The sequence below is a fragment of the Prenolepis imparis genome, unplaced genomic scaffold (assembly GCF_030444845.1).
Source record: "Prenolepis imparis isolate NDT839.2.m4 unplaced genomic scaffold, iyPreImpa1.0 SCAF_1, whole genome shotgun sequence".
NCBI lineage: Eukaryota > Metazoa > Arthropoda > Insecta > Hymenoptera > Formicidae > Prenolepis > Prenolepis imparis.
The window spans coordinates 2,154,371-2,172,700 of NW_028141159.1; the positions used below are offsets into that span (position 1 = coordinate 2,154,371).

Here is an 18,330-nt window from a genome sequence, read left to right on the forward strand (position 1 = left end):
ATTACAGATAAATCAACAAATTATTTGAAAAAATCCTCGGATAAAAGTTAGCTATCTAGGACATTTTATATTCAAGCAAATCTATAAAAATCGAACAAAACATTTCGCATTACAGTCGCAAAAAATTGCATCCAATTTTAATTCAATTTGTACCAAAATAGAAGAGCCGATAGAAATGAAGCGAGCTTTTTATAATAGAAACGTAAATTTCTTAATATGAAGAGAAACGTCAATGATATATTATTCTATCGCTTTTCATTTTCTATCATTCAGCCTGATTCATTTTACATGATAGAAGATTTTCTTGCGTTCAATCGACCGGATGTTCGTTTTAAATGTATGTGTGTGTTTGTGTATGTGTGTGTACTTTCTCATATATCTTCTGGATATATATAAAATAGCACAGAGATGCATATAAGTATGGAGTTATAAGTTAATAAGAGAGTGTAACTAAAATGGATGACCTTATATATTTATAAAACTATATTTTGGAAACAAATAGATCTCTCATATTTATTTTAAGAATTTGTTGACGTTTGTGAGAAGAACATAAATACATATAATATAGAATTATAATATAGAATAACGTATAAAATACATAAGTCAGAGTTTTAGAACTAGTGTCAATATTTTTACTAGAATATATATTAATAATAATAATAATAATAATAATAAATAAATAAGATTGCAAATAATAATAAAAATAAAAATACAAAGTTTTAATAAGAGATTATGTTAGATAAATAACTTTTTATAAATAATTATATTATGAATAATAATATTAATAATAAAAAATACAAATTATATACATAAAAATAACATGCACATATTAAAAAATATAATATTAAGACATTGTGTTAATAAAATTTGTATTATGATGTTGACACTAAGATGATAATATATTTTTATACGTCTGCATGTATTAAAATACGCGAACAGCACATTTGAATAAAAAATCTAGAAAATTTATGGATTATTTTTAGCATATCATGGAAAATGAGAAAAAGTAAATGTATCAGTTTGAAGTTTGATTAAATATTAAACATGAGAGAAAATTGTGTTAACTTTGTATGTGACATGTTTTTGATAGCACCTCTATTTACATACGTTTATTATACATACGAGGGTAGTTCGATAAGTCAGTGACTTTTACAAGATATGGCACTCAAATCGCAATCTAATTTTATTTCTGATATTTACCATCTTATTTAAGTATACACACCAAGTTTCAAGTAGATCTGTCAAATAGAAATTTTTTGACAGCGTTCTAAAGCGGATAAGTTTGTGTTTTTTGCTAAAATGGAAAAAAGTAAATTTCGTGTGCTAATAAGACATTACTTTTTGCGTGGAAAAACCATTAAGGAAACTGAAGAAAAGCTAAAAAAGTATTATGGGGACTCTGCTCCGTCGCATGGAATGGTTCACAAGTGGTTCACTGAATTTCGTTGTGGTCGTACAAGCACGAATGATGCTGAGCGCCCGGGACGTCCGAATGAGGTCACAACTGAAGAAACAGTCAATAAAATCCATGATATTGTATTGGACGACCACAACGAAATTCAGTGAACCACTTGTGAACCATTCCATGCGACGGAGCAGAGTCCCCATAATACTTTTTTAGCTTTTCTTCAGTTTCCTTAATGGTTTTTCCACGCAAAAAGTAATGTTTTATTAGCACACGAAATTCACTTTTTTCCATTTTAGCAAAAAACACAAACTTATCCGCTTTAGAACGCTGTCAAAAAATTTCTATTTGACAGATCTACTTGAAACTTGGTGTGTATACTTAAATAAGATGGTAAATATCAGAAATAAAATTAGATTGCGATTTGAGTGCCATATCTTGTAAAAGTCACTGACTTATCGAACTGCCCTCGTATATTAAATTCTTTATCGTTATATATTTACAGTATCCATTTATTAAATTTTATATCCATTATCGTTATTTATATCTTGTTACTGTTAATATTGTTAACATTATTTATATGTCGCTCATGATAATTGAATTTTCATGTGGTGTAATCTCGATGTATGTGTGGGGGGGAGCGTCGTAATAATTAAATTCTAGATCGAGTTTGAAATAAAGTTTTAGCTGTTCTACGAACATAATGTTTGACCGCGTGTTAATTTGCATTTATTATTTTCATTTTGCCTGATATACATATTACTTATTCATATACAACATATTACTTTAGCATTATATTGTATTGTTGCGATTTGTTATTCTCGCGCGTCTCTCGCCGTGTAAATCCAATTTTGCGTAGAACATACAAGCATATTCCTCTGGTAAATCAACGGCCTTTTAACGCGGATTATGTACTCATACATGCTGGAATACATTTAAATACATTGACTGTGGATAATCCAAATTAGTTGCGAATATTTACGATAAAGAAATTCAGCCAGTGATAAATTTACAGCGATTAATGATATTTAAAACTTCAGATACTATCAAAATCTTTAAAATTTGAACTTTCAAATATTAAAATTGGACTTTTAGAAATATCACAACTTTTTTGCTCGATGAATTTTGTAAAATTAGTTATGTAAATGCAAAGTTATAATATTATTAATTTTTAGTTTTTCTCAAATAATAAAATTAATACAATTGAAATATTATAACAATTAATTTATTAATATTAATGAAATATTACAATTAATTTATTAATATTAATAAATTTTTATTTAATAAAATTTATTATATTATTACGTAAATAAGTAGATAAATATATATTTTTTATATTAAAATATTTGAATTGAATTGATTTTAATCCATATAATCAAATGCAGATGGAAAATTGCCTTTGGTAAAATATTTCTCTGGAATTATTAAAATTTAAATTGTAAGTCTTTTAAATATAAATTTATTTTTAATTTTATAACCATTCTTGTGTGATAAAATTTTAATAAAATTATATTATATATATTGTTCCTAAATTCGCGAAACAAAATTATAACAAAAAAGTTCCTTAAAACTAAAATAATTAATAATTAAGTAATTTAGAATGTTTTTATGTCAAGAAATAGTTTTTAAAATATAGTGGTTTAAAACTGGCTGATTTACTGTGTTACATTTAAACAGCTATGGTCTGTCATGAATCGTACGTACAGTAATAATAGCGTACTTGAAATATTTATTACGGCATATTTCACTTCATGAATTTTAGGACGCACATGACTACATATGATATTTTACAGACTATGATGTTAATCAACTCCGCTGGTGCGCATCGCACTGGTAAAGTTTTATTATATTTTAGTATAGAGATAACGAATTTACACGAGAATATACATTTATGAGAATATACAATAGAATGCGCAATATATCGGATCGACGTTGCAATCAATAAAATACAAATATATTTAATATATTTAAAATATTTATAAAGCGATATCCAAAATATGTATTATTTTGCATAATAATATTTAAATTGAATAATTTTAAATTATTTTCTTATACATATAATGCATGAGATAAACGAATAATTAATTTCAAATAAATAAATAGTAATAAATTAATAAGTAATATTTATTTAATATAAATTAAATTTAAACATATCCGCTATCATTATATTTGTAAATTTTCTTTATATTAAATTTATCTATTAAATATATGTATAAATATGTGCTTTATTAACCGCGCCCAGGCTCTCAGAGCCAACTCATATTGACTAATTGTTTATTAAATTTAATAATTAATTTTAATATAAATTTAAAAAATTCTTATTTACTTTACGGTTGTTCCGTTTAATATTTCCTGGACCTTCTTCTTCTTTCTCGTTCGTTTTTCATTGTTCCTTCGTGGCACTCACATGCAAAAACACGGTTAATTATAATCGCACGAACAATAACAAAATACGACTATTATTACACGTCACTCAAAACTATGCTCCGTTCGACACTCGAAAACGTTAAAAATTCACAAACCATTTATATCCCGACAATACTGCACGAGTTGATTTAATGGTTAATCAAATCACAATTGATCGTCAGAAAATGTACACATAATTAAAATTCAATATTGCAATCGTTGTACATTTTCAACGCACAAATCCCATATGAAATATACATAAAGGTATTATTAATAAACTGTCAAATGTATTATGGCATTTCGTTATTTAGAGCAAATAATCGTCATTTTCATATTCTTACGTATCGCTTATCGTGAGAGTTAATTAACAACACAAGTATAATAATAGAAAATGATCGAGAGATACATGGATTCGCGCAGCTGTTTGCTCGTCCGAATTTAGCCGTGCGAATGATTATAGGATTACACATACAATAACAACGCGCTATAAAAACAAGCGTCAAATACCATAATAATAGTTATCTCTATACTACAAAATATATACATATTTAATACTATAAAATAAATGCGACATATTATTGAGTGTTCCTTAGATTTCAAATTAATATATTATACAGAAATTAATATATCACGACTCTCTGCTATTTTAATCTATCGATTCTGCGATTCGTGTAAATCTGCGTGTTCTGAATCGGAAAATAATTAACAAATTATTTCAAAATCGGCGAGAAATTTAAAGCGCAATGTAAAACATATTTACATAGATCCGAGTATTTGAAGAAATAATGATCGTCTGTGAGAGAATTTTTCAATAGAACACAATAATTTTTCCGTCACACTTTGATTCTTATTTGAAATGAAAATATATCGCAAAAGATATTTAGTTTGATAATTATTTATTTCGCGCCATGATCGTGCAATTTAATTAATCGTGCGGATTGAAAATTTCTAATTGCTCGCGAAGAATCATGTCTCTAGATTAGCGATTCATAAAGTGTTATGCATTTAATTAACTCTTATGATAAACGACACGTATAAGAGTATCGCGACGGACTATTTGATCCAAGTAATTATGTAAATGGCATGATATATTAACTGTCTATTAATAATACGTATGCTTCGCGGAATTTGTGTATTGAAAATGTATTATATTATGCTCTTGTTAATATTAAATAATTTTTAATTCCTCCCGATATTTTTATTGCGATTATATCTCGAGAGATATTATTATTATGACGACATGGATCATGTCGCACCATTACCTTCTCGTTAAAATTTCACCGCGTGAATGACAACAAGTTATGTGTACGGCATGTATATGTATATACAAACTATATGTAAACAAAAAACGAGCATTGAACTTTGGGGCGTATAAAATACTGTGTATGCATGTATGTATGTGTGAATATGATTCCTTCAACAATGAAATTATTGAATACTCTCAGATTCCTAAGCATTTGTTAATTTTTAATTACCAAACTTTAATGAAGTACATCGTACTATTGCGAAAACGAGAGATAATATATCTCTAATAAAATAATTAATTGTTTTAATATCTCAGGCTATAAGACAATTTTTAATCAGCTAATTTTAATAAAGTTTTATAATCGTACATAAAATTAATGGAAAGGCTTTAATTACAATTATTTTCTTTGATAAAAAATTGTACTAAATTATAATTTTATAAACACTTTAACTAATTTTCAATTAATAAATTTAGAAAAAGTTATATTAATTTTGTGTATATTATATACAATTTGTGTTAATAATGCAATTATTGAAATTTAATATTTTTATTAGTTTAATGTGTATCCGTTATTAATTAACTAAATTAAAACTATATTTCAAATGATAAAGTTCTTTTAAATTATAAAAAAAGTCTAGGCGTATATTATAGCCGATATATAAAGTAATATTACTTTCAAAATTCACACTTGAAAAATACAATAAGAATTTTTTATTATTATACTTTTTAAAAAGTCTGCGATGTGCTGTATCATATTATCAATCGTATTATCATGTGTTAATTTAAAAAATTATTTCAGAATTTTTTTCCGACGTAGATTTATGATTATAGAAAATACTTTTGTACATAAATATATAAAAATACAATTTTATGTAGTTTTAATGTTATGCATTATTTACTTATTTATGCACATTTGTGTATATTTTGTTTGCAGACTATCATTGTGCGAGGAGACTACAAAATCTGCGAAAAATGCACTTTCGAAAATACCGTTTCGTCGTCAGTTCGAAATTCGCCTGAAACAAGATTTTGACATTTGCAACTGCGTAAAACTATAATTAAAATTACGAAAACAGAGAAAAAAGATAAAGAAAGACTATCTAATCGCAGTTGTGATCTACGTGAAACGGACAATCATTAGAATAGTTCAAGAAGATCCAAATATACGAAGCACTTTTCTAGAAAAAAAAAAAAAAGAAAAACTTGAGTAATCAAGAGTACTCTACTATTCAAATATCAATTTAAGTAATTTGACGGAGCTCACATACGCACATTTCTCGAAATGCGTTCCTATTTCATTTCCTCAGAATGGACTCTATCGACATCAGGCGGATCAAAAAACATTCCGAGTAAATCATCATTTTGGATGCTGCAATTGAAAAATCTCGAGATTTACGACATCGCTCAGGCGAAATCGTAATCCGGCATTTGTAAATGGACCGGTTACACGTCGTCCGTCGCGTCAAGGAAGAAACGAAAAACGACGAAGAAGAAGAAGCCGTGGACGAACGACGGTAGCCAGTCGAGAGAGAGAGAGAGAAGAAAAAAGCAGCTGGTCAAAATGGGATTCAACGAGACGTTGGAGGAAAACCTGGACAACACGACGGACCTGCCGAACAAGCTCTTTCTCGACACGGGCCAGCGCAACAGCAGCAACAACTATCATGAGGTCGAGTACATCCTCCTACTAACCTTCAAAGGCTTCATTATGGGCTTCATCATTCTCTGCGCGCTCTTGGGCAACCTACTGGTCATTGTTTCGGTAATGAGACACCGAAAGCTCCGGGTAATTACCAATTACTTTGTGGTATCGTTGGCTTTGGCGGACATGCTGGTCGCGCTATTCGCCATGACGTTCAACGCTTCGGTCGAGCTCTTTGGACGATGGTTATTCGGATACTTCATGTGCGACGTGTGGAACTCGCTGGATGTCTTCTTCAGCACTGTTAGCATACTTCACTTGTGCTGCATCAGTGTCGACAGATATTACGCGATCGTTCAACCGCTCGACTATCCGTTAATCATGACGAACGTGAGGCTGGGAACCATGTTGAGCGTCGTGTGGTGTTCCCCGACCGTTATGAGCTTCCTACCGATCTTCGCGGGATGGTACGCCACGAAGGAACACTTGGAGTACAGGCGGACCTATCCGGATGTTTGTGTGTTTGAGGTCAACAAGTTCTACGCCATCGTTAGTTCCAGCGTCAGTTTCTGGGTACCAGGGATAATCATGATCGCGATGTACTACAGAATTTATGTAGAGGCCGATCGTCAGGAGCGCATGATGTATCGGTGAGTAACTTTTTTTTCAGTTGTTGTTATTATAAGATATTGGCAAATAATACTTACGATCAGATAAATTAGATTTAATATCTTTCTACAGACAGAACTATACATTTTTAGGGATTTCAATTTTTAATATTTCAATATATTTGCAATTAGTCTATTTTAAAGGAGATTATAAAAGCATAAGACTCTCTCTTTGACTAATTTGATATGCATTTGCCATCAATCTATATATAAAACTATAAGTGCATCTTAATGTTTGTGATATACTCGCGAGATGGATGAGATCATAAATATTTCCCATAAACTGACACTGAAGGATGTACCATTCAGTGATGTTAATCCTATCATTTTTTGTATGCTTAAAACACTTTTTATAAATTAAAATTTAACACATCATTATTAATGATAAAAACATTTATAATTTTATCCGTTATTTCACGATTCTTTTGATTAGTTTGATTAACTTCTTGACCAAACATGAAGAATGGTTCGGGAGACACGAATGACAAATTGCTCAGTCCATCATTATCTAAATCTAAAAGATTGATATGAATTGTGTGAACTTTTGACTTCTTTCGATTTTCTCGATAAAATTTTTATATTTATTTTATTATTTTATATTCATATACTAACTTTTAAAATAACGTTTTCTATTATATTATATAAATAATATGATAAATATTGCGAACAATGCGTAGATTTAAGATATAGCGCCGTTTATGTCATACAATTTAATTTAAAAATATTTTTTTTTAAATAGTTCTCTTTGCCAAAGAACCTAATGTGTAAAATCCGAGTAAGATAGCGAGACTGTTTTGTGTTGTTACAATAGTCCGACGATACGTGGTCGTTAAATCTCGAAAAGACACTTTCATCTGTGAAAGAAAAAGAAAGAGGGGAAAGAGAGAGAGAGAGGAAGAAACGAGCACTCCCCATTAGTTTCTTCCCAAAAGATGCTCCCGAAAGCCTCGTACCGTTCTTGAATGTCCAATTAGGGTAAAAGGCGCGAAAGAAGCTACAGACGAGTGGCCGACGAACAACAAATGTACTTCTCGAGAGGAAGGAAGCACTCCGAAATAATACCTCGCCATTCTTCCCCGTATTGTGCAGCTTGCGCGCCATTACAAGCTTCCAGATCCTCCTTTATTTCATTCGATAAAAAATTTTTAATTAAAAATTAATAACAATAGCACCTTTTCTACAATGTGATTATTATTGCGCCTCGTGTAACTTCATTTTCAATTTTATCATGCGATATGGTCTCTACGTTGCAGCGAATAATTCGATTTTAATTTAAAAAACGCGAAAGAGAAATAGAGAGAGAGAGAAGAGAGAGAGAGAGAAGAGACTGTGATTTTTCTTACCGATAAAAATAACACCTTTCAGTTTTATTTTTGTTCGGAACGATGTTATCTTCTTTTTCGCGATCGATCGATGAAGCTGTCGACTCGCGACCTTGTGTCGCGCAGTTTTCTGTATTTTCATAAATTACATATCCGCGGAAGGTCGCGTGTCGCGCTCTTTATGCAACGCGGTGCCCGTCGCATTTCGCGTACACACGTCATTCCGTCACATTTTGAATGCACCCAGACACCCCAACGTCCGTTTTATGAACGGCAACGGGAAAATGCGAACGCAAAATGCGGAATGGAAATTTCGCGTCGCTCTCGCATTCGCCGTGTTGACTATCAAAAGACCCGCCGGAGCTTTGACAAGTATATAAAAATACGGCTTGACAGAGTCGATATACGAGTACAATACATATATATAGCATAACAAAAATCTTTAATATTTCATTTGAGTTTCACTAAATTTCAATTCGACAAATATTTTCAAGAAAAGTTTGACAAATTTTTAATACGCCACGCTGATGATGTGAAAGGTCAAATTTAATTCCGCATATATGTACATTGCGAAAATTTAGTTTTTGTGACGGCGGAGAAGAGCAGAAAATGGACAGATGTAGGTTCGCATACATCCGCTTATGAACGAACAACGAGAAAAGGCAAACAGAATAAAATAGAAATTTCATGTCGCGCTCTCGAATTTTTCATGTTGGCAAACACCAAAGTAACGACTGGAGTTTTGACGCAGCCAGCCGCGGTTTGCGCATAACGATATTTAATCTTAAATAAATAAGAAAAATTTTCTTTAAAAAAAATTGCACACACGTCGATTTCACATTATGCCCTTTTGAATGATGATAAACGTGTGTGGATTAATTCGATGAAAATTCACTTTAATTTAAATTTAATTTTAAATCAAACTTTATTATTAATAAAGAGGGAAATGAAATGTTATGCGATGAAAATGTTGAGGCATTAAAATGATAACATCACACTGCGATATCTCGTATTTAATTTTATGTCAGAGTTATGCTGCGTGTCAAATCAATTTCAGCACGCCAAGTGACTCCGATATTTTCAATCCTATGACGAGTTGCAATCTTCGAGAGCTCGATTGTGTCTTGTCTATTTGACGATTTCAATTTACATGAGTTTCGGATTCGATGCCAAAACTGATACTGCTCAGCGTCGCGTTGGAAAACGCGTATCAATTTTGCGTTCCGCTTTTGCGGGAGTTGCGTTGTAAATTTCACAAAATCGATCGTGACTGACGAGCTGAAAAGTTACATTTGGTTTACGAATGCATGTAACACGTTACAAGCAGTTTAGAAACATGATGCACGATGTGTATATTTTCCAAATATAAAACGAACAAATATTTTATCCGATATACGTACAAGTATTTTGCTTCGTTTTAATGTTATAAATTTTAAAGAAAAATAATATAAAATTTTTATTATTTATTTTGAGGAATAAAATTTACATAAAAAATCTTTATAATTACAGCATTTAATAAAAATTAATTATTTCTTGGTATGCAAAAAAAGAGTTTATTATATTGCTTTAAACTTTTCTAATACGAAAGGAAAAAGGACACATATAGAAAAATATTTTTGTAACTATTATACATACATATACATATATAATAAAATATATCATAAAAGGATACATATGTACACTAGCGAATCCTGACGTCGATAACGGGGGAGGGGGGGGGGGTTTGCAAAATTATTTTATTTAATATTTTTGGTTTCATGATTAGCTTTTATTCCAGGATCAACGACGTCGATAGCGCTTTAATGTTTGTTTTTCTTTATTTATATTTTTTAAACAAATTCAGCAAAACTTTCTTTTAATTTGCAAGGGCGGGGGAGGGGGGTTAACCCCCCAGGATCCGCCAGTGTATATATATTATATAGATATAAAGAATTTCTCGCCTAATTATTTTCATGCAACGAAATTATCTCATCATTTCGTCGTATGTCTAACTTAATCTATACACTTAACTCCTTGAATGCGTAATGAGTATAATTTCCAGTGTATCTTATACTTTTATATATATATGTATGTATATTATATAGATATAAAGAATTTCGCCTAATTATTTTCATGCAACAAAATTATCTCATCATTTCGTCGTATGTCTGACTTAATCTACACTTAACTCCTTGAATGCGTAATGAGTATAATTTCCAGTGTATCTTATACTTTTATATATACATATATATATATATATATATATGTATATATATGTATGTATATTATATAGATATAAAGAATTTCGCCTAATTATTTTCATGCAACAAAATTATCTCATCATTTCGTCGTATGTCTGACTTAATCTACACTTAACTCCTTGAATGCGTAATGAGTATAATTTCCAGTGTATCTTATACTTTTATATATACATATATATATATATATGTATATATATGTATGTATATTACATAGATATAAAGAATTTCGCCTAATTATTTTCATGCAACAAAATTATCTCATCATTTCGTCGTATGTCTGACTTAATATATACTTAATTCCTTGAATGCGTAATGAGATAATTTACAGTGTATCTTATACTTTTTTATATATATATAATATATATATAAAATATATATATAAAATATATATATATATAAAAGTATAAGATACACTGTAAATTATACTCATTACGCATTCAAGGAGTTAAGTGTAGATTAAGTCAGACATACGACGAAATGATGAGATAATTTCGTTGCACGAAAATAATTAGGCGAAATTCTTTATATCTATATAATATATACAATATGTATGTATAAGGTACACTGTAAATTGTAAATTATACTCATTACGCATTCAAGGAATTAAGTATAGATTAAGTCAGACATAGGACGAAATGATGAGATAATTTTGTTGTACGAAAATAATTAGGCAAAATTCTTTGTATTTATGTAATATATATTATATAGATATAAAGAATTTTACCTAATTATTTTCGTGCAACAAAATTATCTCATCATTTCGTCGTATGTCTGACTTAATCTACACTTAACTCCTTGAATGCGTAATGAGTATAATTTACAGTGTATCTTATACTTATATATATACACTGGGAAGGGGGGGGGGGTAAAACCCCCAAAAATTGCAAATTAAAAGAAACAGTTTTGCTGAATTTATTTAAAAAATATAAATAAAGAAAAACAAACATTAAAGAGCTGTCGACGTCAGGATCCGCCAGTGCATATGTACAATGTGCCTTTAAATTAATATTAGTCTAAATAAAATTTTCCAAAAATTTAAAAACACGTTTCTTGCGAGTCACTGTATGTACATGTGTACTTCGATTTTACTCTAACGATTCTACTCTAGCACGTTTAATAGGTTACTGATTGATCGATTCCTAGTTCCGTTCCCGTTTCTAAATTCGCAGGAAAACTCTGATTACGAGAAGTAAAGCTTTAACGAGCAACCTAACTGTATCTTAAGAATAATTTCGCGTTCCAGTTTACGCTGAAGAGGCTCTTCTTTGTCGAGGAGTGCTTCCACTCTCTCGCGATTGAACTCGTCTCTGTGCAATCCTCCGATTGTCATTGGCTTTTACGCGATGTCGTGTATATACGGCGTCCAATTATTCGTACAATTAAACTCGAAAGACCGCATCTCTCGACACGGCAGTATGCTTCACCGAGTAATTAATGTCGAAAATCAGATGCATAGAGGAAATACGATGACACGACGAAATTGTATAGCTTCTGATCATAGTAGATACATAGATGCTTTTAATCTTTCGTTACATATTACGAAATATTTCCAAAAATTAATTTCATTTTTTTTCTATCTCCATAAAATATAATTAAAATTATTTTCTTCAATTTAGAATGCAGGATTATTTTTGATTTTATCTAATTTAACTCAAAATTATTTTTTTAATTTTGATTAAATTGAATATTATTTTTCTAGAATTTGTGACTTAGAATTTAATTAGAAAATTATTTTCAATTAATCAATTTAGTTGAAATATTTTTGACATTTATTACAGTTAAAATTATCCTTTTTAAATAATAATTGTGATACTTCTTTGAAATAAAAAGGTTTATACTTCTTTAAAACAAAAAATAATTTTTCTTTACTTTTTCTTTCTTTATTTTTTTAAAAATAAATTATTTATTCGTTATATTTATTAGCATCTCGAAAATAATAAATAATTCGATATTTTCATTGATAAAAAATTGATTCTAAATTCGAAAAGTATTCTATTATAAAAGATAAGTAGTTTCGAAATGCTCCATACAAATATTGTATGAATTCTGAATAACATAAATGTCGAAAATATATAAAAGCATCTGACAAACTTAAATTCCCTCTTTCATAGATCTTTCAAATATTTATAGATTTTGCAGAGAGTTCTTTGTAGAATATCACAGTAGTAAATTAAATATTATATTTGCTCTGGCTCGTAGAGATTATCTTTAAAATTGCCATCAAACATTCTGATAAAGCTATGAGATTTCTGGATGCGTAGTGAACATAGAATATGTGTGTTATAGCATGCGTAAACATGCTGAGAAAGGCAATTTAAATGCATGAAGGTGATTGAAGTAGGCAGTTATGCAAGCTAGGCCTTTTACAATGAGGTAAAGCAGGAAAAAAATAAAAAATTTATCGCATACATAATTTATAATATAATATAAAGCTCACAATTTCCATATAATTCCATTTTTAAAGAACCAAATTAAATAAACATATTTTTTACTAGATAAAATAATTAAATAAAGAAAATAAAAAATAAAAATAAATATTTAATTAATAAAATCGATACAAACAAAAGAAAAATAAAAATATAATATAATAAATAATACAAGATATAAATAACAAATAAAAAAATATAGTTATAAGATAGAATATTGAGAAATAATAGTAAAAAAATACATATATGTAAAAATTTTGTCTAAATAAAATAATGTGCTACATCTTTGTATTGTATACCGTCAAGCTGTTTCAAGTAAATGATACTATGTATATCTATGTACTGAATTGCTGAGGGTAGGTGGATTTTGCGCCAATCCCAAGATCAGAATTCGGATCAAGATACTCTTGACAGAGTTTCCCGATGTAGTCCTTCTGCATCGTATCAATGACACTCCTATTCACCCTCCATCTTACTTCCTCGATACCCTTAGGAGACCTTTGACGCGCAAGACAGCGCATCGATATTCCACCGTCGATACTCTACTCCTTCCTGTTCTCACCGTGAAACTTGCAACTTTTTTATTCATGCAATCCCCGTAACATGTCTTGCAAAGTTTATTCATTTTACGCTGTCAACATCCTCAAAGTTGAGAATCTTCTCGTCGAAGCTTCCGTAGAAATGCAGAATAATGAAGAAAGTCGCACCCCCCGATCTCAGCATTGACTTGTCGCCTGAGAAAATGACGATGGCAACTTTTTGGCAACTGATTTCCCGAGACGCTTCTTGCACACATCCTCTTTCGTTCTATTTTATTCATTGTTTCGATAGTATCACGAAGTGGTATATCTCCGCTATAAAGTTTCTAGGACAAAGTTTCGAACATTTCGCACCTCGTGCGAAATAGCGGCAAAAGTTTCCCTGGCTTTCTAAACATCTCTGTTTCTCTCGGATCTTCGGCGTTTAATTTTTTAGTAGAATTTAAAGTCGCATTCTCCACGTTGTTTTATCGCCATTTCTTTCCACAAGCTAATTCCATTTCGCGATAAAAAGTATGTTGATGAAGGGTCGATTTTAGAGCGTTCGATTATTTCAGAAGATTCGATATTTAATATGTTACTTATTATTAATTAAATAAATTTTCATTAACCGCAAATATTAGTTTAAATATTTTGTGAATATTGCTTCACAAAATATATTATATTAAATATATAATATATGAAGCACACATTCTCTCCTTTCCTTCTTCACTAACATTTTTATACTATATATTTATATATTATATTAAATGTTATCTAATAATATTACTGACAAAAAAAGAATCTTCTCTCTTTCATAATATTAAACTCCTATTATTATACAATTCTTCCTTTTAACAAATATAATTATTTTATTTGACAAATATGACAAAATTTTTGCATGACTCTTTTTCTTTCTCTCTATAATTTTCAAGTCGTACAGTATTTCTAGAAATTGCATAAATATATCTTTATTCCTTTGAAGAAAAAGTGGTGCGTTTACTGTCGAGATATTTGCCAATCTCGACGAACATCTGGTTCTTCAACGTCGCTTTGTACTCTAATATAGTTACATAGTTTTTTCAGTCGTCTAAAGATCATTTGACGTCAGTCAAGAAATGTACAAAAAATACAAAGCAAAATTGAATAACTTATTTTATCATTCTGTGTCATTTGTTTTTGATAAAAAAAGCATGTGTATGTACATACTATCATTTTTATTTGTCAAACGCGTCTCTCACACACACTTTAAAAAGACTCCAAAATTATACCATTTAATTTAAAAATGTGTTTTGCACGTTTTTCAATTAAAATTTTATTTTACATTTTATCTTACCATTTATATGCAGTTTTACATTTTTTCTACATTTTACATTTTATTATTTCGTTTCATAAAATTTATTATTTTATTTTATTTTATTTTATGAAATTTTTATGAAATTTTATTTTTTCAGTTTTGTTTTTATATATTCAATTCCATCTTTTATTACATTTTCTTTATATATTTATTTCGTTTTTTATTATTTGCTTCATTTCATTTTACCCATTTTCGTTAAAATTGAAACTAATTCCCGGATATAAATTCTACCGATCTAACGTTCTTCGCAGATTAACAGATTTATTGATATCACATTATTGATGTTACTATTTGCTAATGAAAAAAAATTTGGATCTTTTTCGTTCATTTTTTAAAAATAAAACAGTAAAAGCATCTGTATTACGTTGCGTTGCATTGATTAATTTTCTTTTATGAGCGGCACCTTTCATTCATTATTACCGCAATACATCAGCATTTGATTGTAAAGAGAAAAGATTTTTATTACATATGAAAAAAATAACTCAGTTTTATTCATTTTTACACACTATTTCAGAACTTTATCATAATAATAATAGATTGTTGGATTAGTATTAATTTAATTAATTTTCAAAATTATGTAACATAAATATTTCGATTTTATTAAATATTAATATTAGATCTGAATATTTTACACACACACATGAATTATGGGTATCATTAGATATAGAATATTAATATTTGTAGAAATATGTATATTTGGAATTGCAAAATGCTCTGTGAAAATGTAGAATTTAATAAAAATAATTAAGTAACTCGAATGGTCAGGATATTTCATTCGAAAGAAATTCGACGAGCGTTTCACGTCAATAAAGGACTGGATATAAGCGAGGATTGCCGGTGGATATATCGCTGCTTGCGATGTGATGGCGGTGATTCATGGGTTGTTCGTCGCTTCGGCCAGGTCCAGAAAACCCAGCCTGAGGCAAGAAGCCCTCCTATTCTTCGTGATATCGAGCGCTATATCGTGCCCTAACCGACGTCATTATTCCCCCAGCCAGATAATTTCGAAATGCACGCTATTTCGATTCTCTCCAGAAACGAGCGAGCGGAAATTAATAACAAAACTATGTCACATATAATCTCATTTGAGAGCGATATACATATGTACAGAATGATACGCCAAGAAAAGAAAGTTCAAATAACTCTTAGATTTGAAGGTAAAAAAATATTGAGACCAAAATTCGTGTAATTTTAAAAGACACAAGACAAATATATAATGCGGAAAACATTTTTTAGACTAAAAACTTTTGTCTACAGTACTAGTTGGAATTCTGATCAATATTATTTAATTTCTATTAATTGGGATCGAATTTTATTATCCATTATTTAGAAGAAAAATAATCAAAAAGTATATTATGTTAAAAATAACATTAAAATTTTCTTATATTATAGAAAATAACATTTTTTTTTTTTTTTCACACACATATGTGTTTTAAATTTGTAAGTATTATGTTTTAATTTACATAAACGGAGACCATTGCTTACAATATCTCAGTTTTGGACAAAAAATTTTTTCTAGCTAGAAATAAATCTCCTTATTAAATTACAATTAAACTTATTTATAAGTAAATAAAAAATATTTAAAAAAATTCACACTTGGCTAAAATAAAAGTCAATTCCAAAAATCATCAAATTTCGAAGAGTTTATACAATCATAATGTGCTAAATTACATATGTCATTTACACATATTCGCGTGCATATATTGATTTCTGAATTACATGCAACTGTGAATGCCCTAGAACTAATGAATGCAGCTGACTGAAAAACCCAAATGTACTTTTTGTCGTTTAGTGTATTGACTAAGGCGATTTATATTCGGATTTTTCGTGTCTTCAATAATTACTTTTTAGTTCGTGTAGAATAAAATTTTAATTCCTATAGAATAGAACTAGAAATGTGTATATGTATGTGTGACTAAAGCTTATAGTTAAATTAAATTAAATTAAATTATACAGACGAAAAATGCATTTTCGAAATGCAAGACATCATTTGAAACAAAACACTCAAGATATATCGAATTTGGATCTCTTATATCGTGGACGATTATTTTGATTTACCAGGAAACCAAAATTTCTCACAAGGATAACTTAGAATCGTGATTTCTCACCGGGATAACGGGAACAGCGTCTCGTTTTTCTTCCTTATCGCGTCATATATACGTCGCCACGATTGTCGTGTGACGTTCATTCGTCACCATTTGCAGTGATATTATGGTGAAAGCTCGGCACATAGAAAAGAGATAAAGAAAAGGAGAGCTTCGAAGACTTTCCTTGACTGTCGGGATACGCAAGGTCGTTTTCCTCGCAAGATGCTGATGACAGCTGAAGCGTAATGCGAAGTATAAGAGGCCCATGAGGTAGAAGCCGACTTTCACGTGGTCAGGAGCTTTCAAAGCGAGCGGGATTTCACTTTAACGAGCTCGTCCCTGGAACCGTCATCGAGAGAGTTCGATGTCGATAAGAGGATTTATTTATATTGAATCCAAGCGCATACACGAATTGAAAGTCTTTGGCTCTCTTTGAGGATACCGTCCCCAGCATCCATCCTATGAAATTTAATTAAATTTAACTTTGAACAAAAAATGTGTATAAAATTTACGATTATTAATTAAATCTAATTTAAAATTATATATACCGGGTGTCCCATTTTAAAGGACTCACTCAAATATCTCAGAAACACTGCGTTAAATCAAAAAATGTTTCCTACAAAAGTTGTAGGGTTTCGAGGGGGACATAACATAGTAATATTCATATGACCTTGGGCGGCGTCTCCAAGGTCAAGTGAAGGTGAGAATAAATTTTTTAAATGGAAACCCATATTTTTTATTATAACATCTTTTTCTACTAATTAATTTGAACAACTTTTATCTGAAGCATTTTTTTATTTTGTTCAAAATTCATTCTCACCTTCACTTAAGGTTAACCTTCACTAACCTTGGAGACGCCGCCCAAGGTCAAATGAATATCACTATGTTATGTCCCCCTCGAAACCCCACAACTTTTGTAGGAAACATTTTTCGACTTAACGCAGTGTTTCTGACAATGAGATATTTGAGTGGGTCCTAAAATGGGACATCTGGTATATATATATGATTTTTCC

At 29.9% G+C, this 18,330-nt stretch overlaps 1 protein-coding gene and 1 long non-coding RNA gene across 15 annotated transcripts in view; one reads left to right on the forward strand and one right to left on the reverse strand.

The window, feature by feature from the left end:
- The window catches only part of LOC145941969 (uncharacterized), a 198,158-nt gene that overhangs the window by 15,131 nt on the left and 164,697 nt on the right, over nucleotides 1-18,330 (reverse strand). The gene's annotated exons all lie outside the window — the stretch shown is intronic.
- Nucleotides 1-18,330, forward strand: part of LOC145941835 (octopamine receptor beta-1R) — a 71,002-nt gene that overhangs the window by 14,476 nt on the left and 38,196 nt on the right. For all 12 annotated transcript variants that reach the window (XM_083048246.1, XM_083048175.1, XM_083048183.1 and 9 more), the window contains one exon: nucleotides 5,992-7,349. In XM_083048246.1, the coding sequence (XP_082904372.1) occupies nucleotides 6,619-7,349 (731 nt within the window). In that variant the 5' untranslated portion in view covers nucleotides 5,992-6,618. The remainder of the gene's footprint in view (nucleotides 1-5,991; nucleotides 7,350-18,330) is intronic.